We start from the raw sequence: 26,702 nt of genomic DNA on the forward strand, positions 1-26,702 counted from the left end.
GTGCTTTTGATGCCTTCATTACAATACTATTTTAGTGGTCAGAATTGACTTGGGGAACCTCTGTAAAAGCAGAACTCGCTCGGGCAACCTGTCGAGGAGTTTGGTCTGCATCCTGTATCAAATACCATTTATGTCAAGCGTGTGTGTTTGTGTATGGAGCAGAGCTAGTCATACAGCATGGAAACAGGCCCATTTGCAGCCCTGTGTAGAAAAAATCTGCAATTGCTGGTATATACTGAAAATAGACACAAAGTGCTGGAGTAACTCAGCGGGTCAGGCAGCATCTCTGGAGAAAAAGGATAGGCAACATTTTGGGCCTGAACTCTTCTTCAGACCCAAGGGTCCTGACCTGAAACGTCACCTGTCCATGTTCCCCAGAAATGCTGCCTGACCCGCTGAGTTACTCCAGCACTCTGTGAAACGTCACCTGTCCATGTTCCCACAGAAATGCTGCCTGACCCGTTGAGTTACTTCAGCACTCTGTGAAACGTCACCTGTCCATGTTCCCCAGAAATGCTGCCTGACCCGCTGAGTTACTCCAGCACTCTGTGAAACGTCACCTGTCCAGGTTCTCCACAGATGCTGCCTGACCCGCTGAGTTACTCCAGCACTCTGTGAAACGTTACATAGAAACATAGGAAATAGGTGCAGGAGTAGGCCATTCGACCCATCGAGCCTGCACCGCCATTCAATATGATCATGGCTGATCATCCAACTCGGTATCCTGTACCTGCCTTCTCTCCATACCCCCTGATCCCTTTAGCCGCAAGGGCCACATCTAACTCCCTCTTAAATATAGCCAATGAACTGGCCTCAACTACCTTCTGTGGCAGAGAATTCCAGAGATTCACCACTCTCTGTATGGAAAAAGCTCCCTGTGTTACCTATCCATGTTCTCCACAGATGCTGCCTGACCCGCTGAGTTACTCCAGCACTCTGTGTCTATCTCACTGTTGTTGAGAGGTTGGAGTTGTGCATCCGCCAGATCAGTTAAGGACAGTTGATTTTCTTCCCTAAAATAACATCTGTAAATTGGTGGGTTTTTGCAAACAGTGTAATCTACCATAATAAGCCAGATTTATTTAACTGACTTTGAATTTTTCCCTGCTGCTCTCATGGGGGATTTGAACATGAGGTTGGACTAGTCGGTACTTTGTAGCCCATGCTGTGGAGTACCAGTCCTATCATCTTGTAGATTTTAGAGGTTTAGCATGGAAACAGGCCTCAGCCCACAGGTAGACTCAAAATGCTGGAGCAACTCAGTGGGACAGGCAGCATCTCTGTAGAGAAGGAATGGGTGATGTTTCGGGTCGAGACCCTTCTTCGGATAATAATCTGCCTTTATGTTCTTGCCTCCAAAGTGGATAACATCATATTTATCCACATTATACTGCATCTGTCCACGCATCCAACCTGTCCAAGTCACCCTGCAGCCTCAGGGCATCGCCTCGCAGCTTGCACTGCCACCCAGCTTTGTGTCATCCGCAAACGTGGATTCCTTCATCTAAATCGTTAATATGTTGTAAATAACTGGGTAGACACAATGCTGGAGTAACTCAGCGGGACAAGCAGCATCTCTGGGGAGTGAGAATGGGTGGCCTTCAACCGTTGCTGTGTGCGACAGCTCGAGCTGCCAGAGGTGGTTGAGGCAGGTTAATGACGTGGGCAGGTATGTGGGTAGGAAAGGTTGTTAAGGATATGGACCAAATGCAGGCACATGGGACTAGCTTAGATGGATCTTGGTTGGACGAGTTGGGCTGTACGACTGTGATTAGCGTTAAGTCAAGTTTATTCGTCACATACACATACGAGATGTGCTGTGAAATGAAAAGTGGCAATGCTCGTGGACTTTGTGCAAAAAAACAAACAACCAAACAAACTACACACAGAATGGAACAGAATCGCATATTCTTTTTCATATTAAATATTGTGGGCGGAAGGAAAAAAAGGAAAAAAAACAGCAATTTAAAAAAAAAAAAAAAGAAGCAGTCGAGTGGTACAGTAAAGTTAGTCCCTGGTGAGATAGGAGTTTGCAGTCGTAATTGCCTCTGGGAAGAAAGTCCTCCTCAACCTCTCTGTTCTCACAGCATGGTAGCGGAGGCGTTTGCCTGACCGTAGCAGCTGGAACAGTCTGTTGCAGGAGTGGAAGGAGTCTCCCATGATTTTATTGGCTCTGGAGTTGCACCTCCTGATGTATAGTTCCTGCAGGGGGGCGAGTGAAGTTCCCATAGTGCGTTCGGCCGAACGCACTACTCTCTGCAGAGCCTTCTTGTCCTGGGCAGAGCAATTCCCAAACCAGATGGTAATGTTCCCGGACAAGATGCTTTCCACAGCAGCTGAGTAGAAGCATTGGAGGATCCTCGGAGACACTCTGAATTTCCTCAATTGCCTGAGGTGGTAAAGGCGCTGCCTTGCCTTAATCACGAGTGCTGAGGCGGGTGATGCCCATGTCATATCCTCAGAGATGTGGACTCCCAGATATTTAAAGCAGTTCACCCTATCCACAGTATCCCTATTTATCCTCAATGGAGTGTACGTCCTCGGATGATGTGCCCTCCTAAAGTCCATGATCAGCTCCTTCGTTTTTTTGATGTCCAAGAGGAGGCTGTTGTCCTGACACCAGAGTGCTAGATCAGCCACATCCTCCCGGTAGGCCCTCTCATCGTTGTCTGAGATCAGGCCCACCACCACAGTGTCATCAGCAAACTTAATTATTGAATTGGAGCTGAACCTAGCCACACAGTCATGTGTGTACAGGGAGTACAATAGGGGGCTGAAGACGCAACCCTGGGGCGATCCTGTGCTCAATGTGAGGGACTTCGATGTATTCCCTCCCATCTTGACTACCTGGGGCCTGGTGGTGAGAAAATCCAGGGCCCAGGCACACAGGGGGGTGTTGAGCCCTAATTCCATTAGCTTCCCGGCCAGTCTGGTGGGGACTATCGTGTTGAAGGCTGAACTGAAGTCTATGAACAGCATCCTCACGTAGCCCCCCTTCTGGCTGTCCAGATGGGAGAGAGCGGTGTGCAGAACCTGGGAGACCGCATCGTCCGTGGTTCTGTTGACATAAAACAGCTTTTTTTCCCTACTCAATAACCAAAAATCTGTAGCCTCCTTTTCAAATTGTATTTCATTCACATGTTGAATCAATAATGTTTTATTATTAATGTTTAATGTTTTATGTGTCATTCCTAACGGTCACTGTATGTCGTGTTGTCACTTGCGGGCGGAGCACCAAGGCAAATTCCTTGTATGTGATTACTTGGCCAATAAACTTATTCATTCATTCATGATGACGGCCACAAAGTGCTGGAGTAACTCAGCGGGTCAGGCAGCATCTCTGGAGTTAAGTCGCCCATTCCTTCTCTCCAGAGGTGCTGCCTGTCCCGCTGAGTTCGCCCCAGCATTTTGTGTCCACTTCAACTTAAGCCAGCATCTGCAGTTCTTTCCTACGCTTTCAGCCCTCAGTGTCCCCACCTCTCATCGATCATGCAGTCACACTAGTTCTATGTTACCCCATTTTCTCATCACTCCCTAACACACTAGGGGCAATTTTTGAGACCAATTAACCTACAAACCCGCACGCTTTTGAGATGTGGGCGGAGAGCCTGCAAACTCCACCCTGACAGCCCCCCAGAAGCCAGAATGGAACCCGGGGGTTTCTGGCGCTGTGAGGCAGCAGCTCTACCAGCATCACCGCTCTGCTGCCCTCAAAGAGAAGTCTGTTGTCAGATGGCCATTTGTAGGAGCTTAGTGTGTGGAAAATGGCTTCACAAGTTACAGGAGTAGATTTAGGCCATTTGGCCCATCGAGTCTACTCTGTCATTCATAGAAACATAGAAACATAGAAATTAGGTGCAGGAGTAGGCCATTCGGCCCTTCGAGCCTGCACCGCCATTCAATATGATCATGGCTGATCATCCAACTCAGTATCCCGTACCTGCCTTCTCTCCATACCCCCTTATCCCCTTAGCCACAAGGGCCACATCTAACTCCCTCTTAAATATAGCCAATGAAGTGGCCTCAACTACCCTCTGTGGCAGAGAGTTCCAGAGATTCACCACTCTCTGCGTGAAAAAAGTTCTTCTCATTCAATCATGGCTGATCTCTGCCTCCTAATCCCATTTTCCAGCCTTCTCCTCATAACCCTTGACACCCGTTCTAATCAAGGATTTATCTATCTCTGCCTTAACAGATCCACAGACTTGGCCTCTGCAGCCGTCTGTGGCAATGAGTTCCACAGATTAACTACCCTCTGACTAAAGAAGTTCCTTCTCACCTCCTTTCTAAACGAGCGCCCTTTAATTCTGAGGCTTTGACCACTGGTCTTAGACTCTACCACCAGTGGAAACATCCTTTCCACATCCACTCTATCTATGCCTTTCATTATTCTGTAAGTTTCAATGAATATGTTTTGCCCCACAACCTTCTAAACTCCAGCGAGTAGAGGCCCTGTCAAGGGCTTCTGGTTCTCCTATACAAACGGCACAATGGCGCAGCGGTAGAGTTGCTGCCTCACAGCGCCAGAGACCTGGATTCAATCCTGACTACGGGTGCCGTCTATACGGAGTTTGTGCGTTCTCCCTGTGACCTGCATGGGATTTCTCCGGGTGCTCCGGTTTCCTCTCGCACTCCAAAGACCTGCAGGTTTGTTGGTTAATTGGCTTCTGTAAAATTGTAAATTGTGACGTGTGCGGCGGTCGCTGGCCAGCGCGGACCTGGTGGGCCGAAGGGCCTGTTTCTGCACTGTATCTCTAAACTAAACTATACCCCATCAGTGTATAATTGGATCTCCTGAGGTTATGAGTAATGTACCAGAATTCAAGTCTTGATCTGCCTCATGTTTACATATTTCAGGTTCCCACTTCAAAATGAATGTTATCAAAGAGAACAAGGATTTGGCCTGTTACTACACAACAAAACACTCATGGAGGGGAAAGTAAGTTCTTTCTGATATTGGATAGTTTAAAAAAAAATGTTTTTATGATGAAATAGCCTAATTACTGTTTTGCTTTGGAATTTAATCAATAGTTTTCTTGCTTTTTGTTTGTGATTGAAGATCTGAATTATTGATTGTGTGGGGGAAAAAATCTTCGATTTAATCATAAACATCATAATCATATTTTATTAGCCAAGTATGTTTTGCAACATACGAGGAATTTGATTTGCCATGCAGTCACACCAACAAAACACACAACATACATTTTAATATAAACATCCACCACAGTGACTCCTCCACATTCCTCACTATGATGGAAGGCGGGAAAAAATAAGTTCTTCTCTTCCATTCTTCGTTCTCCTGCGGTCGAGGGCCTCGAGCCTTCCGTTGATGGGACTATCTTAGCTCCTGTAGCTGGCGGTCGGGCCCCTCGCATCGGGGCGATCAAGCTCCCGCATCGGGGATCTCAGCTCCCCGCGGCGTGCGATCGCACCTGCGACTTTGGAGCTTCCCGACATCGGGCTCGACCCGAGACTGCAAGCTCCTCGATGTTGGAGCGTCGATCCCAGGCAAAGGATCGGCTCCGATGGTATGTCCACGTCCCCCGCGCTGGGGCTGAAAGTCAGTCCCGAGTGAGGCCTCCAGCTCCGTGATCGCAGAGCCCGTTGATGCCCGGTGTCCTGGCATCACACTGTGTTGATGATGTAAGGGGTGGATCTGACCTGGCACCATGCCATCGGCACCTTCTACCGCTGCTCTGTGCACCTGCCGTATGCTGAGGCCGAGCTGCCAGAGGTGGAGGAGGTGGTTGTGTTTAAATGACACGGGCAGGTACATGCACAGGAAAGGTTGTTAAGGACATGGACCAAATGCAGGCACATGGGACTAGTTTACCTGGAGCATGGGACTTGGTCGGCTGAGGTTGGATGAGTTGGGCTGTACGACTATGATTTAGCATGATGAAGGACACAGAGTGCTGGAGTAACTCAGCGGGTCAGGCTGCATCTCTGGAGAGAAAGGATGGCTGACGTTTCTGGTCTTGACCCTTCATCAGAGTGAAAGTAGAGGGGAGGGAACTGGATGGAAAAGCAGGGCAGACAACAGATGACCAAGAAAAGCTGGGCCCATAATGGCCCATAAGTGGTGGGGAAAGGAGTAAGTAAGTTTATTGGCCAAGTATTCACATACAAGGAATTTGCCTTGGTGTTCTGCCCACAAGTAACAACATGACATACAGTGACAGTTACGAATGACTCAGAAAACACTAAACATTAATAATAATAAAACATTAATGATAAAACACCATTGATCAAACATGTGAACCAGCAAACTATCAGATCAAAGGGAGGCTACAGATTTTTGGCTGTTGAGTAGAGCAACTACTCTTGGATAAAAGCTATTTTTATGTCTGGCTGTGGCACCTTGGACAGTCCGGAGTTGCCTTCCAGAGGGAAGTGATTCAAAGAGTTTGAGGCCAGGGTGAGAGGGGTCAGAGATGATCTTGCCCGCTCACTTCCTGGCCCTTGCAGTGTACAGTTCATCCATGGAGGGAAGGTTGCAGCCAATAACCTTCTCTGCTGATCGGACGATTCGCTGCAGCCTCCGGGTGTCGTGCTTGGTGGCTGAGTCAAACCAGACCATGATGGAGAAGGTGAGGACAGACTCTATGATGGCCGTGTAGAATTGGACCATCGTGGCAGATTGTGCTTCCTCAGCTGCCGTGGGAAGTTCTGCCTCAGCTGCCGTGGGAAGTACATCCTCTGTTGTGTAATAATGAAGGGATATAAGGAGGTAAAGAGTAGGACGACTAGGATGGGGGATGTGGGTGGGGAAGAAGAGGAAAGGCTTCTGATTAGCATAGTTGGTAAAAAAAGGTAAGATTTGGTTGTGCTAAGCTGTATTTCAGTTAGAATATACCTTCACTGGACTTTAGGATAATAGTGTCTCGTTTGGAATGGGCATTTTCCCTTGTCCTTCTCCCTGTTTGCTGCTTGTTTTCACTGACATGATATGCAGGATCCTGGTCTCAGTTGCCGGCCATCGTACAAAGCGATGCAGGTCGGAAGCTGCCGTGTCGGGTGTGTGAAATTCATGCTCACTAATGTTGCCCTGGTGCAAGTGAGGTATGAGCAAAGAACAGGCAGCCGGCAGAGCTCAGTGGTGGGTGTGTGTGTGTGCGCTGGTTTAAACCGAAGATGGGCAGGAGTCACTCAGCGGGACAGGCAGTCTGAAGAAAGGTCTCGACCCAAAACGTCACTCATTCCTTCACTCCAGAGATGCTGTCTGTCCCGCTGAGTTACTCCGGCTTTTGTGTGTGTGTGTGTGTCTCCCCGGCATCGAGGGGAGCGTTCATGTCTTGGAGGGGCGCCACGTATAGGGCGCGCCCCCCCCCCCCCCCCCCCACGCTGGGCCCCTCTTTATTCTTTGCTGAGCGTCCCCCACTAACTTCCAGCACACACGTGGCCTGTCCAACCTCTGGTTTGCTGATATACATTTCATAGTGTGCAGGAGGGAACTGCAGATGCCTAGTTTAAACCAAAGATAGACACAAAATGCTGGAGTTATTCAGAAGGTCAGGCAGCATCTCTGGAGAGAAGGAATAGAAACCTAGAATTTAAGAAGGAACTGCAGATGCTGGAAAATCGAAGGTAGACAAAAGTGCTGGAGAAACTCAACGGGTGCAGCAGCATCAGAAGAAGGGTTTCGTCCCGAAACGTTGCCTATTTCCTTCGATCCATAGATGCTGCTGCACGCGCTGAGTTTCTCCAGCACTTTTGTCTACCATAGAAACATAGGAAATAGGTGCAGGAGTAGGCCTTTCAGCCCTTTGAGCCATTCAATATGATCATGGCTGATCATCCAAAATTAGTACCCCGTTCTGGCTTTTACTCCCATATCCCTTGGTTCCCTTAGCCCTAAGAGATTTCAAGAGAGATTTATCTCTCTCTTGAAAACATCCAGAGAATCGGCCTCCACTGCCTTCTGTGGCAGAGAATTCCACAGATTCACAACTCTTTGGGTGAAAAAGTCCTCATCACAGTCCTAAATGGCTTACCCCTTATTCTTAAACTGTGACCACCTGGTTCTGGACTCCCCCAACATCGGGAACTGTTTTCCTGCGTCTAGCGTGTCCAATCCCTTAAACATTGTACAGTACATTCAAGACAAGTCAAGTCAAGAGAGTTTATTGTCATGTGTCCCAGATAGGACAATGAAATTCTTGCTTGCTGCAGCACAACTGAATATTGTAGGCATAAATGCCACTTTTTTCCACATTTTGTTACGTTTCAGCCTTATTCTAAAATGGATTAAATTCCTTTTTTTAATCATCAATCTACGCACAATATCCCATAATTTAAAAGGCAAAAACAGGTGTTTAGACATTTTTTGATTTTGATTCCTGTGCCCTGGGTAAAAGACTTTGTGCATTCACCCTATTTCCCCTCGTGGTTTTATACTCCTAGAAGGCCATCCCTCGGCCTTCTGCACTCCAAGCAATATTCTAGTCTGCCCAGCTTCTCCTGTAGTTTAGTTTATTATTGTCACGTGTACCGAGGTACAGTGAAAGCCTTTTTTTGTTGTTGTTGCAATAGATAATAGACGCAGGAGTAGGCCATTTGGCCCTTCGAGCCAGCACCACCATTCAATGTGATCATGGCTGATCATCCCCAATCAGTACCCCGTTCCTGCCTTCTCCCCATATACCCTGACTCCGGTATTTTTAAGAGCCCTATCTAGCTCTCCCTTGAAAGCATCCAGAGAACCTGCCCCCACCGCCCTCTGAGGCAGAGAATTCAAAAACTCACCACTCTCTGTGAGAAAAAGTGTTTCCTCGTCTCTGTTCTAAATGGCTTACTCCTTATTCTTAAACTGTGGCCCCTGGTTCTGGACTCCCCCAACATCAGGAACATGTTTCCTGCCTCTAGTGTGTCCAAGTCCTTAACAAACTTATATGTTTCAATGAGATATCCTCTCATCCTTTTAAATTCCAGATTGTACAAGCCCAGCTGCTCCATTCTCTCAGCATATGACAGTCCCACCATCTCGGGAATTAACCTTGTAAACCTACGCTGCACTCCCTCAATAGCAAGAATGTCCTTCCTCAAATTAGGAGACCAAAACTGCACACAATACTCCAGGTGTGGTCTCACTAGGGCTCTGTAGGGTTGCGTACTATCCAGTCAGCGGAAAGACTAAACATGATTACAATCAAGCCGTCCACAGTGTACAGACACAGGATAAAGGGTATAATGTTTAGTGCAAGATAAAGTCCAGGAAAAAACAATTAAAGATAGTTTGAAAGTCTCCAATGAGATGGATGGGAGGTCAGTTGTCTGATAACAGTTGGGAAGAGAATGTCCCCGAACTGGAGGTGTGTGTTTTCAAACTTATGTACCTCTTGCCGGATGGAAGAGGGTGTGAGTGGGGTGCAAATTGTCCAATGATTATGCCACTGGCCTTGCCGAGGCAGCAGCATGAGGTGCAGATGGAGTCGATGGAAGGGAGGTTGGATTGGGTGGTGGTCTGGGCTGCGTCCACAATTCTCTACAATTTTTTGCAGTCCCAAACCAAGCGGTGATGCATCCCAACAAAATGCTTTCCACGTGCATCTGCAGACGTTGGTGAGAGTTGTTGGGAGCATGCCAGACTTCCAAAGCTTTCCAAGGAAGTCGAGTCATTAGTGAGCTTTCCTGGCCATTTGCTTTGATGTGACTGGTCCAGGACAAATTGCTGAGGATACGTATTCCTAAGAACCTGCAGCATGGGACCCATACACAAATAAAAACATTTCTTCCATCGAACGTGTCCAAAGACAGACAGCTCGATTTGTTACTAACACCTATGAGAGAGAAGCAAGTGTCTCCAAACTTCTGAATTCTCTGGGGTGGAACCCTCTCCAAGACAGACGTGAAGCTCACCGTTTGACCTGTTTTTACAAAATGTTACATGGCCAGCTCGACATAGACTACAAGACCTACACCAAACCCAAACCAATTAGGAGCAGACGAGGGCATTCGATCCAATTTGTGATCCCAGCTACAAATACAGATGTGTACAGCAATTTGTTCTTCCCCCGCACAATTAAAGCATGGAATAATCTCCACCCAACTATAGTTACCCAACCAGATGCAACTAAATTTAAAGTAGCTCTTTCTTCCCAATAACCCTTTCTGGCTTAAGCCCTCCCTTCACCACCTCCAGTTTAAATTCCATTTGGAATATTTTGGAGGACCAAGAAACCAAGAACCTGAACCTATCAACCATCCCGACATTGTTGTCAATGTTTGTGTACCGCTTTGCTTCCTGAGATCGATCACAGTCTCTGTTTTCTTGCTGTCATTGCGAGAGAGTTTGCCTTGGCACCAGGTTGGGAGGTTTTCACCTCTGGCTCAGCCCTTCAAATCCTTGGAAAATCCTCATAAATATTCTCTGCACCCATTCCAGCTTAATGACTGTATGTGTGGAAATGTGGAAACAGGCCCTTCGGCCCAACTTGCACACACTGACCAGCTACACTAGTCCCACCTGCCATCATTTGGTACATATCCCTCAAAACCTTCCCTATCGATGTACCTGTCTAACTGTTTCTTCAACTACCTCCTCTGGCAGCTTGTTCCATACACCCACCACTCTTTGTGTGGAAAAAGTTACCCCTCAGATTCCTATTTAATCTTTTTCCCTTCACAAACCTATGTCCTTCGTCTTCTTGTCCTCGATTCACCTACTCTGAGCATCTACCCGATCTATTCCTCTCATGATCTTATACACCCCTATAACATCGCCCCTCATCCTCCTGCGCTCCAAGGAATAGAGTCGCAGCCAACTCAACCTCTGCCTATAGCTCACACCCTCTAATCCTGGCATCATCCTCATAACCATATAACCATATAACAATTACAGCACGGAAACAGGCCATCTCGACCCTTCTAGTCCGTGCCGAACACGTATTCTCCCCTAGTCCCATATACCTGCGCTCAGACCATAACCCTCCATTCCCTTCCCATCCATATAACTATCCAATTTATTTTTAAATGATAAAAACGAACCTGCCTCCACCACCTTCACTGGAAGCTCATTCCACACAGCCACCACTCTGAGTAAAGAAGTTCCCCCTCATGTTACCCCTAAACTTCAGTCCCTTAATTCTCATGTCATGTCCCCTTGTTTGAATCTTCCCTACTCTCAGTGGGAAAAGCTTATCCACGTCAACTCTGTCTATCCCTCTCATCATTTTAAAAACCTCTATCAAGTCCCCCCTTAACCTTCTGCGCTCCAAAGAATAAAGCCCTAACTTGTTCAACCTTTCTCTGTAACTTAGTTGCTGAAACTCAGGCAACATTCTAGTAAATCTCCTCTGTACTCTCTCTATTTTGTTGACATCCTTCCTATAATTAGGCGACCAAAATTGTACACCATACTCCAGAATTGGCCTCACCAATGCCTTGTACAATTTTAACATTACATCCCAACTTCTATACTCAATGCTCTGATTTATAAAGGCCAGCACACCAAAAGCTTTCTTTAACCCATCCTATCTACATGAGATTCCACTTTCAGGGAACTGTGCACAGTTATTCCCAGATCCCTCTGTTCACCTAAATTCTTCAATTCCCTACCATTTACCATATCATGAATTTTCTCTGTACCCTTTCCAGCTTGACAACATCTTTCTTATAACACGGTGCCCAGAACTGAACACAATACTCTATACGGCAATATGGCAAAGACAAAAACTCACCCATACCCCGCAACACTGCTCTCTCTCCCCATCCCCGCACTCGCAAATAGGGCAGAGTCCCCCTGGTCCTCACCTTTCACCCCACCAGCCGGCAAATATAACAAATAATCCTCCGCCATTTCCGCCACCTCCAACGTGACCCCACCACTCGCCACATATTCTCATCTCACCCTATGTCTGCCTTCCACAAAGACCGCTCCCTCCGCAACTCCCTTGTCAATTCTTCCCTTCCCTCCCGTACCACCCCCTCCCCGGACACTTCCGTTGCAACCGCAAGAAATGCAAAACCTGTCCCTTCACCTCCCCCCTCGACTCCATTCAAGGTCCCAAGCAGTCGTTCCAGGTGCGACAAAGGTTCACCTGTATCTCCTTCAACCTCACCTACTGCATCCGCTGCTCTAGATGTCAACTGATTTACATCGGGGAGACTAAGCGGAGGTTGGGCGATCGTTTCGCCGAACACCTCCGCTCAGTCCGCAATAACCATGCTGACCTCCCGGTGGCTCAGCACTTCAACTCCCCCTCCCATTCCCAATCCGACCTCTCTGTCCTGGGTCTCCTACATTGCCAGAGTGAGAAACACCGGAAATTGGAGGAATAGCACCTCATATTCCGCCTGGGTTTGCTTACGTCCGTTGGCATGAACATTGAATCCTCCCAATTTTGCTAGCCCTTGCTGTCTCCTCCCCTTCCTTATCCCTCGAGCTGTCTCCTCCCATCCCCCCCCCCCCCCCCCCCGCCCTCGGGCGGCTCCTCCTCCCTTTTTCCTTCCTTCTCCCCCCCTCCCACCCCCCCCATCAGTCTGAAGAAGGGCTTCGGCCCGAAACGTCGCCTATTTCCTTCGCTCCATAGATGCTGCTGCACCCGCTGAGTTTTTCCAGCATTTTTGTGTACCTACAATACTCTAAATATTGCCTCACCAACTTCATATACAACTGCAACATGACCTCCCAACTTCTATACTCAATGCTCTGGCTGTTGAAGGCCAAAGAGCCAAAAGCCATTTTGACCACCTTATCTACCTGTGACTCGACCTTCAAGGAACCATGCACCTGTACTCCTAGATCCCTCTGCTCTACAACACTCCCCAGAGCCCTACCATTCACTGTGTAGATCCTGCCCTTGTTAGACTTCATTTTATTTTATTCTTCACATGTTTAAGTTTTATAATATTTTAATTTGAATTGTCTACAGTATATCGTGTTGTTACTTGTGAGCAAAGCACCACGGGCAAATTCCTTGCATGTAAACATATTTGGCTAATATTTATTCTATTCAATTCATTGCAATGCAACTTCTTACATTTTTCTGCATTAAATTACTTCAACCATCTTCACTATTTGCAAAACCACTCACCTTTGTATCATCAGCAAACTTGCTGATCTTGCTGTTGTCATCCAAATCATTGATGTAGATGACAAACAGTAACGAGCCCAGCACCGAACGATTCAGTTGATATTTTTAAGGCAGAGATAGGTAGGTTCCTCTACGTGTGTCAGAGGTTATGGGGGAAAAGGCAGGAGAATGGGGGTTGGGAGGGAAAGATAGATCAGCCGTGATTGAATGGTTGAGAGGACTTGATGGGCCGAATGGCCTAATTCTACTATTATCACTTATGACCATATGAACCCTGAGGCACACCATTAGTCACAGGCCTCCAGCCCGAGAAGCAACCTTCCACCATCACCCTCTGCTTCCTTCCATGAAGCCAATTTTCTATCCATTCAACTGCGTGAGAAAAACATTTTTCACGCAGATAGTGGTGAATCTCTGAAACTCTCTGCCACAGAAGGTAGTTGAGGCCAGTTTATTTAAGAGGGAGTTAGATATGGCCCTTGTGGCTAGAGGGATCAGGGGGTATGGAGAGAAGACGGGTACAGGAAACTGAGTTGGATGATCAGTCATGATCATATTGAATGGCGGTGCAGGCTCGAAGGGCCGAATAGCCTGCTCCTGCACCTATTTTCTATGTCTATGTCCATGTCTATCTCTCCTTGGATCCCATGCGATCTAACCTTCTAGAGCAGCCTACCATTTTGAACCTTGTCAAATGCCTCACTGAAGTCCATATATTTTTTTGTCTTGTTTAGTTAAATTTTTGGTTACTAGGTTGTCTTATATGTGTGTGTGGGGGGTGAAACAGGGCTTTCTGTCTCTCCCTTCGGGGGAATGCGACCTTCGTGTCGTATCCCCCTTCTCTGCCTCCGTCTGTGCTGAGGCCTAATGGCGGAGCTGGCAGCCTCCAACCTGCGACCGACCTCGAGACTCCGGAGGCAGAGCCAGCCAAGACTCACCAACGCGAGGCTGGCCGTCTTCGGGCTGTGGCGGCGTTCGGGCAGCGGCACGACTCAGCGCTCCGGTGGGGTGGGGGCTCGGGGCTGAGACGCTCCGATGGCAGCGGCACGACTCGGGGCTGGTACGGCTCGGGGCGGAGACGGTGCTCCGGTGGCGACCTGAATCCGGGGCTCAGCCGCGGGCCAATGGACGACATCGTCGGGAGCTCGCAGGTCACAGGCTGGTGCCTATTTTCCGGAGCTCCCGCGGCAACAGCTGCGCCCGCTGGACTGGAGGGCGGCAACTTCGACCACCCTAGGCCGCGGTGTTTGAACCGGCCCGTTCGCGGAGCTCGGTGAGCCGCGGGACTGAATGACCATCGCCCGGTGGGGTATCGCCTCAGCGCAGAGGGAGAAGAGGAGGGAAGAGACAGTAACCCTAAGATTTTGCCTCCATCACAGTGAGGAGGTGCTTGGTGAACTCACTGTGTGTGGTGGGTGTTAATTTGTGTTTATTGTGTGTTTTGTTGTTTATAATTACATGAATGGCTGCAGGCAACTACATTTCGTTCACACCATAAGGCCTGAATGACAAATAAAGGATCTAATCTAATCTAAAAATAAATCTGATAGTAATATATAAAATTGTGAGGCATAGATCGGCTAGGCGGTCAGTTCTTTTCCCCGAGGGTGGAAGTGTCAAAGACTACAGGATGTGGCTTTGAGGCAAAGGGCTATTGTTTTTAAAGATGTGTGGGGCAAATTTGTTTTTCCACATGGTGGAGGGTGCTTGGGATGCATCACCACGGGTGGTGGAGGCAGATACGATAGTGGTGTTTAAATAGGCACATGCATATGGAGGGATACGGATCGCGTGCAGGCAGAGGAAATGAGTTCAGCTTGGCATCATGTTCGACACAGACATTGTGGGCCGATGGGCCTGTTCCCGTGCTGACATTTTCTGGTTTAGTTTATTGTCACGTGTACCGAGGTACAGTGAAAGGCTTTTGTTGCGTGCTAACCAGTCAGCGGAAAGACACTACATGATTACAATCGAGCCGTTTACAGTGTGTAGATACATGATATTGGAATAACGTTTAGTGCAAGGTAAAGCCAGCAAAGTCCAATCAAAGATAGTCTGAGGGTCACCAATGTTTTGTTCCAATGTTTGCACAGTAGGGAAATATGAGATATGAATTGCGGGGTGCAAGATTAAATTGAATTGCTCCTTCAACCCCTGGTTTAATATAATTAAACTACGCAGCATGTAGGCTCGAACACAAGTGTGGTTTTGACAGGATGAGACGGTATCTCATTGAAACATACAAGATTGTTAAGGGTTTGGACACGCTAGAGGCAGGAAACATGTTCCCGATGTTGGGGGAGTCCAGAACCAGGGGACACACAGTTTAAGAATAAGGAGTAAACCATTCAGAACGGAGACGAGGAAACACTTTTTCTCACAGAGAGTGGTGAGTCTGTGGAATTCGGTGGAGGCCAGTTCTCTGGAGGCTTTCAAGAGAGAGCTAGATGGTGCTCTTAAAAATAGCGGAGTCGTGGGAATATGGGGAGAAGGCAGGAACGGGGTACTGATTGGGGATGATCAGCCATGATCACATTGAATGGCGGTGCTGGCTCGAAGGACCGAATGGCCTACTCCTGCACCTATTGTCTATTGACATAAAGAGTCTAATGTTTTTTTCTGATTAATTGTTAGTGAATATCTCCATTTGGTCAAGGCAGCTATTTGAGGCCAGTCCTATGAAGAATTGTAGGTAGACAAAAGTGCTGGAGAAACTCAGCGGGTGCAGCAGCATCTATGGAGCGAAGGAAATAGGCAACGTTTCGGGCCGAAACCCTTCTTCAGACTTCAAAATTGTAGGGTAATTGTAGGGAGGGAGGGGGAGGAGAAAGAGGAAGCTGGTCTCGAATGCTGACCAATATATGGCTTCATTTCCCAGCACTACATTAAGCTGCTGAAAGTTCCCAGCGTTACTCCATGCGTCAGCATATGTCTGTCTCGTTGCTTTCCAGTTGTGCACTCTCTTTCAATCAACATCGATTTAAAGTGCAATTTAAACAACGCTTCGGATCCTTTTTGGTAATTGCGCAAGTGCTTGAGCTGAAAGAGGGAAAGGAAACTAGTGAGTGCCTGAATATAATGTGACAATCTTGCCACACAAGAGGCCACTGGCTATTCTGCTCATTATCTGTTATCTCAGTGGAAAATGTTGTTTAGTCATCACTCCTGCTTTTCCTCATTCGCTGGGGCAACTTAGTTCAGTTTTTTTTTTAGTTCCGTTTGATTTATTATTAGTTATTGCTAGCAATAACTTGTGTGGCCTTGAGAGTGATGCCGTTTGGAGCTGTGCTCCTGGTAGGGCCACCCATGGCGGTAAGGTCGAGGGGGAGGTCTCTGACAAAGAGCCAATCCGACCAAGACCTCAACGGTGGAACAGGCGGAGGACGATGGCTGACTTTAGTGGAGCGTCACAACGGCTGGGAAGGCGGATGAAGGCTGCAGCAGAAAAGGGTCTCCGGTCGTCTTGGACTCCATGCCACTGGATCCTGACCCAGATCTGTCAAGGACCGTGTGGTGGCTGTCTGTGCATCAGTCTCCCCACGTTAAACAAAGTCACGCACAGGGCGTCCTCCAACCCTGGAGACACCCATGGTCAGCCATGGCCGCATTTGGAATGTTGTGAAGAATTTTAGACACCATATCTGAGGAATGATGTGCAGAGGAGGTTTACGCGAAAGATCCCAGGAATGAGTTGTTTAACCTATGATTAGCTTTTGAAGGCACTGGGCGTGTACTTGCTGGAGTTTAGGAGAAGAGGGGGGGGGGGGGGAGAGAAGAAAAACGTCATTGAAACTTACCAAAGTGAAAGGCCTGGATAGAGTGGCAGAGATAGATAGATTCTTGATTAGTGCGGGTGTCGGGATATGAGGAGAAGGCAGGAGAGTGGGATAGATCAACCATGATTGAATGGTGTAGACTTGAGTGGCCGAATGGCTAATTGTGCTCCTATTATGTATGACCTTAATGGAGTCGATGGGAGGGGACGTTGGTTTGTGCGATGGTCTGGGCTGCGTCCACAATTCACTGCAATTTCTAGCGGTCTTGGATGGAGCTGTTCCCAAACCAAGCTACGATGCATCCCGATTAAATGGCAGAGGAGGTCGTTGAGGCAGGGTCTATGACATTTAAGGGACTTTTCAGCGGGTACATGGTGAGCAAAGGTTGGGAGCAGCATGGGTTAATGGGACGAGCATCCTGGTTGCATGCACTCGTTGGGCTGAACGGCTTGTGTCCGTGCGGTTTGACTCGGACATACAAATTAAGTGCATAAATGATGGACATATTTAATTCCTGAAACGGGGCTTAATGGTTTATGAATATTTCATGCCACAATTCCAGTGACCTTGGACAATACGATAGAACTTTATTTATCCCAGGAGGGAAATTGATGAAACACAAGAAACATGAAATTAAAGTGACGAGTGGAAAGGATTGGGGATGAGTAAATGTTTAAGAAAGAACTGCAGATGCTGGAACGATTTAAGGTGGACAAAAATGTTGGAGAGACTCAGCGGGTGAGGCAGCATCTTTGGAGCGAAGGAAATAGGTGACGTTTAGGGTCGAGAACCTTCTTCATGAGTGAAGGACAGGTCGGGAGGAGTTCCCCCCCCGCCACGGGTACCATGTAATCCTGTGCCTCTTGCTCCATGGTCGGATAGTCGGCGACTAAACTGCCTCCCCCCCCCACTTGGTTTGCCAGGTGAGGAGGGGGCTGTGGACCCCCAGCAGGACCAAAAACAAGACCTGTCAAAGGGCGGATGAGCTCCTCGCGGGCCAACGGCCGTCCACACTTCAGTAGAAGTTACGATCACTGTCGTACACGGCATTGTAAGGGGTGACGATAAACCACACACACACACACAAAAATCCTGTACTTCCAACGGCAGAGGTCCGCAGGAACTGGAGGACAGAGATGTGTGGTGCGTCCGTCTCCGTTCCCGTCGGAAACCAGCGCCAATGCGTCGCTTATGTTTTCAACGGCAATGAATGAATGAATAAATTAGTAAAGATTGGGAGGGGAGGGTGAGAGGAGTCGGTCTACCCCACAACAGAATGGGGAGGGGTTGTACAGTTTGATAGCCACAGGGAAGAAGGATCTCCTGTGGCGTTCTGTGCTGCATCTTGGTGGGACCAGTCTGTTGCTGATGGAGCTCCTCAGGTTGACCAGTGTGTCATGGAGGGGGTGAGCTGTATTGTCCAGGATGCTCCGCAGCCGACCTCCCATGAATCCAACTCCATCTCGGCCCCCAGGACGGAGCCGGTTTGTTGATCCTGTTGGACTCAATGGCCTTTGCCCTGCTGCCCCGGCACACGGTAGCGAAGATGGTTCTGGTAGATGGTAAAATGGAGGTAAACCCCCAGGGTTTATTGTTGCATTTTTGCCATGAATTAGTTAATATTTAGTTTAGTTTTGTTTAGAGAAACTCTGCGCCGACCAGCCGCGATCCCCGCACATTAACACTATCCTACACCTACACTAGGGACAATATTTACATTTACCAAGCCAATTAACCTACAAACCTGCACGTCTTTGGAGTGTGGGAGTTAACAGAAGATCCAAAGGTTCAAAGGTTATTTTATTGGTCACATACACCTAGGTGTAGTGAAATGCTTCTTGCCAATGCAGCACATAAAGAAAGAATACAGACAAAACAGTAATAAGAGATTTAAACATTAAAACACCCCCCACAATGGTTCCCATTATGAGGGAAGGCACAAAGTCCAGTCCCCATATCCTTGTCCACCCATAGTCGGGCCTATTGAGGCCTCCACAGTTGCCTCCACGGAGGCCCGATGTTCCAGGCCGTTCTCGCCGGGTGATGGTGCTCCGGCGCCGGGAGAATTCTCTCAGTGGCATGGGAACACCTGGAATGGCCGCTTCCCTTACTGGAGACCGCGGCTTCCGAAGCCAACAAGGCCGCGCCGGATGGAGCTCCACCACTGGCGGTCTCAGCGAGAGATCCCAGGCTCCAGATGTTTAAGGTCAGCGCCGCCTCCCGCAGCTGGCCGCTCCGCAGCTCCGCGATGTTTCATCGGCGGTTTTCAGCTCACCGGAGCTCCTGCGCGGCGACCCGGACAAGGCATCGCCCGCTCCGCAATAGCGCTCCAGCGCTGTGCCGCCGAAGCCGAGATACTGGGCGGTCCCCTCAGGAAACGTCGCTCCAGGCCCGCTGGTAGGCCGCAAGGACGGGTCGAAAGAGCAGCCCGGAGAAAAGCTGCCTCTCCGACCAGGTAGGGACCCTGAAAAGTAGTTTCCCCCCCCCCCCCCGCCCCACCACATAAAAAAGACTAGAACTCCAAAAATGAACAGCTGCAGGCTGGGCAGCCATACCACACAGGACGGCGCCCCCTAGAGATCTCGGAGAAATCCCACGTAGGTCACGGGGGGAACGTACAAACTCCGTACAGACCGCGCCCGTAGTCGGGATCGTACCCGGGTCTCCGGCGCTGCATTGGCTGTAAGGTAGCAACTCTAAGTAAGTAAGTTTATTGTCCAAGTATTCACAAACAAGGAATTTGCCCACAAGTAACAACATGACATACAGTGACAGTTACGAATGACTCAGAAAACGCTAAACATTAATAATAATAAAACATTAATGATAAAACACCATTGATCAAGCATGTGAACCAACAAAACACCAGATCAAACGCTGCGCCACCGTGACCACTAAGAGCATTCTTGTTTTTTTTTTAAACCAATGATTGATTTGCCCAAGCTATATTTTCGCGAAATAACATTGTAAACCAAGGTAAGTTTGCATTAAGCAGGATGCAGATTGATATTGTGGTTTAATCCAATTTTCTTGAAATGAGGACCTTCCAATCCATTTGCCTAAGTGCTCAAATATCTTTTTTATTTCCTCAGGATTGACATTTTGATTACTAGAATTGCTTGAGTGAACGTGAATCAGTTAGAGAATGTTCCCTTGGAAATCATATCGGCAATACGTATATTGCAGGCAGTGCCATAGAAGCGATCTTGTAAAGGGCGAGCATAGCATAAGTGTTAAAACGCACACCTCCAGATTCAGGGACAGTTTCTTCCCAGCCGTCATCAGACCATGGAACCATCCGACCACAACCACAGCGCAGTCCTGAACTGCTCACAAGTTATAGGAGTAGAATTAGGCCATTCGGCCCATCGAGCCTACTCCGCCATTCAATCATGGCTGATCTCTGCCTCTTTATCCCATACAAGTTCACAAGTTATACATTTGTCATGAACTGTGTAGGAAGGAACTGCAGATGTTGGTTTACATCGAAGAGAGACACAGAAAGCTGGAGTAACACAGTGGGTCTGACGGCATCTCTGGAGAAAAGGAAACCTTAAACTGTGACCCCTGGTTCTGCACTCCCCCAACATCGGGAACATGTTTCATGCCTCTAACGTGTCCAAACCCATTAACAATCTTATATGTTTCAATAAGATTGCCTCTCATCCTTCTAAGCTCCAGAGTGTACAAGCCCAGCCGCTCCATTCTCTCAGCATACGACAGTCCCGCCATCCCGGGAATTAACCTTGTAAACCTACGCTGCACTCCCTCAATAGCAAGAATGTTCTTCCTCAAATTTGGAGACCAAAACTGCACACAATACTCAAGGTGTGGTCTCACTAGGGCCCTAAACCTACGCTGCACTCCCTCAATAGGCAGATGAGATCAGCTGGCATCATGGTCGGCACAAAGGTTGTGGGCCGAAGGGCCAGTTTCTGTGCTGTACTGATTCTGTTCAAAATAACAATTTGTAAATGAAACGAAACGAGCAGCTTGGCAGGGGAAAAAGCTGTTTTGGAAGCGTCGATAGAAAGAAGTTATTCTGTGAGGGGAGGGAAGAGGGACTGGTGGAGAGAGAAAATGTTATCGGATAGTATTGGTTAATATTTAATGCTAAACAGTAATCAATAAGAGTTCAGAAATAGTCTGCTTAGTCGCAGCGTGCACCCGCCAGCAACGGGGTAACATGAATAAATATGAAAGTAAAAACTGCGTCTGAAGGTGCTTCACGCACCAAGTATCACATCTGTTATGAAAAGATTATGAAATTGTACAGCTTCAGGGCGGGATTTCCAGCACTAGTCTCTTATCTCAGTGTAGTTTAGTTTATTTTAGAGATACACCGCAGAAACAGGCCCTTTGCTCCACTGAGTCAGCACCGAACAGCGATCCCTGCACATTAACACTATCCCTACACACACACACACACACACACACACACACACACACACACACACACACACACACACACACACACACGACAATTTACATTTGTACCCAGCCAATTAACCTGCAAACCTGCACGGCTTTGGTGTCATAGGCAATAGACAATAGGTGCAGGAGTAGGCCATTCGGCCCTTCGAGCCAGCACCGCCATTCAATGTGATCATGGCTGATCATCCCCAATCAGTATCCTGTTCCTGCCTTCTCCCCATATCCCCTGATTCCGCTATTTTTAATAGAGTGATACAGTGCGAAAACAGGCCTTTCGGCCCAACATGCCCACAGCGACCCTAGTCCCACCTGCCCTTGTTTGGTCCACATCACTCCAAACCTGAGGTTCGATGCTGGGACCGCAGCTATTTACAATATACATCTATGATTTGGATGAAGGGATTTAAAGTAACATTAGCAAATTTGCAGATGACACAAAGCTGGGTGGTAGTGTGAACTGCGAGGAGGATGCTATGAGGATGCAGGGTGACTTGGACAGGTTGGGGGAGTGGGCTGATGTATGGCAGATGATGTTTAATCCAGATAAATGTGAGGTTATCCACTTTGGTAGCAAAAACAGGAAGGGAGATTACTATCTAAGTGGCGTCAAGTTGGGAAAAGGGGAAGTACAACGGGGTCTGGGGGTCCTTGTACATCAGTCTATGAAAGTAAGCATGCAGGTACAGCAGGCAGTGAAGAAAGCGAATAGCATGTTGGCCTATATAACAAGAGGAATTGAATATAGGAGCAAAGAGGTCCTTCTGCAGTTGTACAGAGCCCTAGTGAGACCACACCTGGAGTATTGTGTGCAGTTTTGGTCCCCTAATTTGAGGAAGGACATTCTTGCTATTGAGGGTGTGCAACGTAGGTTCACAAGGTTCATTCCTGGGATGGCGGGACTGTCGTATGCTGAGAGAATGGAGCGGCTGGGCTTGTATACTCTGGAGTTTAGGAGGATGAGAGGTGATATCATTGAAACATATAAGATTGTTAAGGGTTTCGACACGCTAGAGGCAGGAAACATGTTCCTGATGTTGGGGGAGTCCAGAACCAGGGGCCACACAGTTTAAGAATAAGGAGTGAGCCATTTAGAACGGAGACGAGGAAACACTTTTTCTCACAGAGACTGGTGAGTCTGTGGAATTCTCTGCCTCAGAGGGCGGTGGAGGCCGGTTCTCTGGATACTTTCAAGAGAGAGCTAGATAGGGCTCTTAAAAATAGCGGCGTCAGGGGATATGGGGAGAAGGCAGGAACGGGGTACTGATTGGGGATGATCAGCCATGCTCACATTGAATGGCGGTGCTGGCCATTCCTGCACCTTCTCCTGTGGGAGTAAACCGGAGCACCCAGAGAAAACCCTCTGGTGCTGTAAGGCAGCAACTCTGCCGCTGCCCTCTAATATGAAGTTTGCTCAAACATGTCAAGAAAAAAATTGTATTTGATTTTTCTTTCCCCTCAGGTGCTCATTCAGTAATTTAATTATTCAATTAAATGCTTGGACTGTGAAGTGTCTAATTTAAAATGATTTGTTCAAAGTAAAGCTAGAAGTGTGCAGAATTCGAAGTGCCTTATTCCTCTTGTTACCCATGTTTGTTTTATTTCCCCTTTCAGGTACAAGCGAGTGTTTTCCGTCGGCTCGCACGCCGTGACTACCTACAATCCCAGCACCCTTGAAGTTACTAATCAGGTAATGAATCATAATAAAATAATAATAATAATAATTTTATTTATAGAGCACTTTAAAAACAAACATAGCTGCAGCAAAGTGCTGTACATCACTAATCATTGACAAAAAAGTTAATACACACCAAAAATAACAATCAAAAGAAATAGTAGGAAAAGACATGCAAAATATAGAAACATCAAAAACACCACAAACAGAAGCAAAGCCTCAGGCATGGTCAAAAGCCAGGGAGTACAAATGTGTTTTAACACTGGATTTGAAGATGGACAGTGAGGGGGCCTGTCTGATGTGCAACAGCAGGGTGTTCCAGAGTGCCGGAGCAGCAACAGGAAGGCTCCATCCCCTCTGAGCCTCCGACTAGACCTCGGTACCTCCAGGAGCAGCTGACCAGCTGACCTGAGGGACCGGGCAGGAGCGTATGGGTGGAGCAGCTCAGAGAGGTAAGGCGGGGCGAGCCCATTCAGAGATTTAAAAACAAATAACAGTATCTTAAAATGAACTCGAAAGTGCACCGGGAGCCAGTGTAGGGAGGCCAGAATTGGCGATATGTGCTCCCTCTTTTGAGTCCCTGTTAAAAGGCGAGCAGCAGCATTCTGAACCAACTGGAGACGAGCCATATATGGTTATATTCCTGACACTTTGCTGACCTGGTAGACAAAAGTGCTGGAAAAACTCAGCGGGTGCAGCAGCATCTATAGAGCGAAGGAAATAGGCAACGTTTCGGTCTGAAACCTTGCCTATTTCCTTCGCTCCATAGATGCTGCAGCACCCGCTGAGTTTCACCAGCACTTTTGTCCAGCATCTGCAGTTCCTTCTTAAACACTTTGCTGACCTGCTTTGGAGCTGTAAGTTATATCGACGATATTTGTTTTAGTGTCGAGAAACGGCGCAGAAACAGGCCCTTCGGCCCACCGAGTCAGCGCTGACCACCGCTCATTAGCACACGCCTACATACACTAGGGACAATTGACACAGAAACCAAGTATATAAAACGCAAGCCTGAAGCCAATCAACCTACAAACCTGCACGTCTTTGGAGTGCTGGAGGAAACCAAAGATCTCGGAGAAAACCCACGAGGGTCACGGGGAGAACGTATAAACTCCGTGCAGACAGCGCCCGTAGTCGGGATCGAACTGGGGCCTGTAGCGCTGTAAGGCAGTAACTCTACCGCTGCACCACTGTGCCGCACTTCGGAAATGATAAACATCCCTTTAAACTGAAGAAGGGTCTCGACTCGAAACATCACCCATTCCTCCTCTCCATGGATGCTGCCTGTCCCGCTGAGTCACTCCAGCTTTTTGTGCCTATCTCTTTTGTTTAGTTTATTGTCACGTGTACCGAGGTACAGTGAAAAGCTTTTGTTGCGTGCTAACCCGTCAGCGGAAAGACGACACATGATTACAATCATGTCAGTTCTGTAAGGCAGCAACTCTACCGCTGTGCCACAGTGTAACATAGAAAATAGGTGCAGGAGGAGGCCATTCGGCCCTTCGAGCCAGCACTGCCATTCATTGCGATCATGGCTGATCGTCCCCAACCAATAACCCGTTTCTGCCTTCTCCCCATATCCCTTGATTCCACTAGCCCCTAGACCTCTATCTAACTCTCTCTTAAATCCATCCAGTGATTTGGCCTCCACTGCCGTCTGTGGCAGGGAATTCCACAAATTCACAACTCTCTGGGTGAAAAAGTTTTTTCTCACCTCAGTCTTAAATGGCCTCCCCTTTATTCTAAGTGCATCTAAGCGCATTCTAATTCCCCCTAATTCACAGTGCATCGATCCATGATAAGGTAAAGTCCGATCAAAGATAATCTGAGGGTCACCAGTGAGGTGTGGCTGTGTCATTAACTTGCCCTTTACCGTGGCACCATTTATGACCAGATGCCCAGCGCCAACTTCTTCGCTGCCGTGTGCTGGGATAGCAGGGCGAAGGCTGCGGACGCCAACAGGATCAATAAACTCATCGGGAAGGCCGGCTCCGTCCTGGGGGCGGAGTCGGAGTTGGATTCATGGGAGGTCGTCTCTGAGGGGAGGATGCTCTTCAAACTGTGGAGCGCCCTGGACAATACAGCTCACCCCCCTCCATGACACACTGGTCAACCTGAGGAGCACCTTCAGCAACAGACTGGTCCCACCAGGATGCAGCACAGAACGCCACAGGAGATCCTTCTTCCCTGTGGCTGTTAAACTGTACAACTCCACCCCCTTCTGTCGTGGGGTAGACAGACTCCCCCCTCCCCTCATCCCCCCTCCAATATTTGTACGTCCTGAATCCTGGACTTTCCACTTCACTTTAATTACATGCTTCACGTATCTTGTGTTTTATGACTGCTGGCAGAACAATTACTCTCCTGGGATAAGTACAGGTCTATTGTATTGCATCGCATTTTAGATTCTCTGTTCCATGTTCTCCTCAGATGCTGCCTGACCCGCTGAGTTACTCCAGCACTCTGTGAAACGTCACCTATCCATGTTCTCCTCAGATGCTGCCTGACCCGCTGAGTTACTCCAGCACTCTGTGAAATGTCACCTATCCATGTTCTCCTCAGATGCTGCCTGACCCACTGAGTTACTCCAGCACTCTGCAAAACGTCACCTATCCATGTTCTCCACAGATATGGAGGAAGGAACTGTTGATCTTGAGTTATACCAAAGATAGATGCAAAGTGCTGGAGTAACTCAGCGGTCAGGTAGCATGTTTGGAGAAAAAGTTTGGGTGATGTTTCGGGTTGGAACCCTTCTTCAGACACAGACATTTTTCCTGACCCAGCACTTTGTGTCCTTTTGTTTATCTGCAATTGTTTGTGTCTACAATTTATTCAAAGATAATCCCTTCCTCTATTATAGACAATAGACAATAGGTGCAGGAGTAGGCCAATCGCCCCTTCGAGCCAGCACTGCCATTCAATGTGATCATGGCTGATCATCCACAATCAGTACCAGGTTCCTGCCTTCTCACCATATCCCCTGACCCCGCTATTTTTAAGAGCCCTATCTAGTTCTCTCTTGAAAGTAGTCAAAGTCAAAGTAGCCTTTATTGTCATTCAAACATCTTCAGTCTGAACAAAATTTTGTTGCCTTGCAGTCATACATGTAATAAAAATGACCAAAACACATAATAAACACCAATTAACATCCATAGTGAGTTCACCAGGCACCTCCTCACTGTGATGGAAGGCAAAAATCCTAAAGTCTTTGCCTCTTCCCTCCTTATTCACCCTCTGTGCCGAGGCGATCCAGGCTTCGGAAGTTGTGACCCCACCGGGCGATAGTAAGTCAGTCCCACGGCTGAATCCAAGCGCTCCGAGGTCGGGTAACCGCTGCCGCTGGAACGCCACAGCTCCGAGGTCGGGTTGCCATGCCGCTGGAACGTTGCCCCAGCTCCAAGGCCGCCAGCTCCGCTATTAGGCCTCGGCGCAGGCAGAGACGGAGACGGGGATACGACGAGAGAAGTCGCATCCCCCCGAAGGAAGAGACCAAAAACACGTTTCTCCCCCCCCCACCCACACACACAGACACAACCTAATAAACTAAAAATTAACTAAAACAGGACAACAAAAAAAAAGAAAAAAACAAACGGACTGCAGGCGAGCCGCAGCTGCTAAGGCAGCGCCGCCATCTTGACAAGTATCCAGAGAACCTGCCTCCACCGCCCTCTGAGCAGAGAATTCCACAGACTCACAACTCTCTGTGAGAAAAAGTGTTTCCTCGTCTCCGTTCTAAATGGCCTACTCCTCATTCGTAAGCTGTGGCCCCTGGTTCTGGACTCCCCC

At 48.1% G+C, this 26,702-nt stretch overlaps 1 protein-coding gene across 3 annotated transcripts in view; it reads left to right on the top strand.

The window, feature by feature from the left end:
- Positions 1–4,841: 4,841 nt before the first annotated feature.
- The window catches only part of LOC129693324 (dnaJ homolog subfamily C member 13-like), an 84,429-nt gene continuing 62,568 nt past the window's right edge, over positions 4,842–26,702 (top strand). For all 3 annotated transcript variants that reach the window (XM_055630170.1, XM_055630171.1, XM_055630172.1), the window contains exons 1-2: positions 4,842–4,939; positions 22,856–22,931. In XM_055630170.1, coding sequence (XP_055486145.1) covers positions 4,872–4,939; positions 22,856–22,931 — 144 coding nt within the window. In that variant the 5' untranslated portion in view covers positions 4,842–4,871. The remainder of the gene's footprint in view (positions 4,940–22,855; positions 22,932–26,702) is intronic.

The sequence above is a fragment of the Leucoraja erinacea genome, unplaced genomic scaffold (assembly GCF_028641065.1).
Source record: "Leucoraja erinacea ecotype New England unplaced genomic scaffold, Leri_hhj_1 Leri_263S, whole genome shotgun sequence".
In the NCBI taxonomy this organism is placed as follows: domain Eukaryota; kingdom Metazoa; phylum Chordata; class Chondrichthyes; order Rajiformes; family Rajidae; genus Leucoraja; species Leucoraja erinaceus.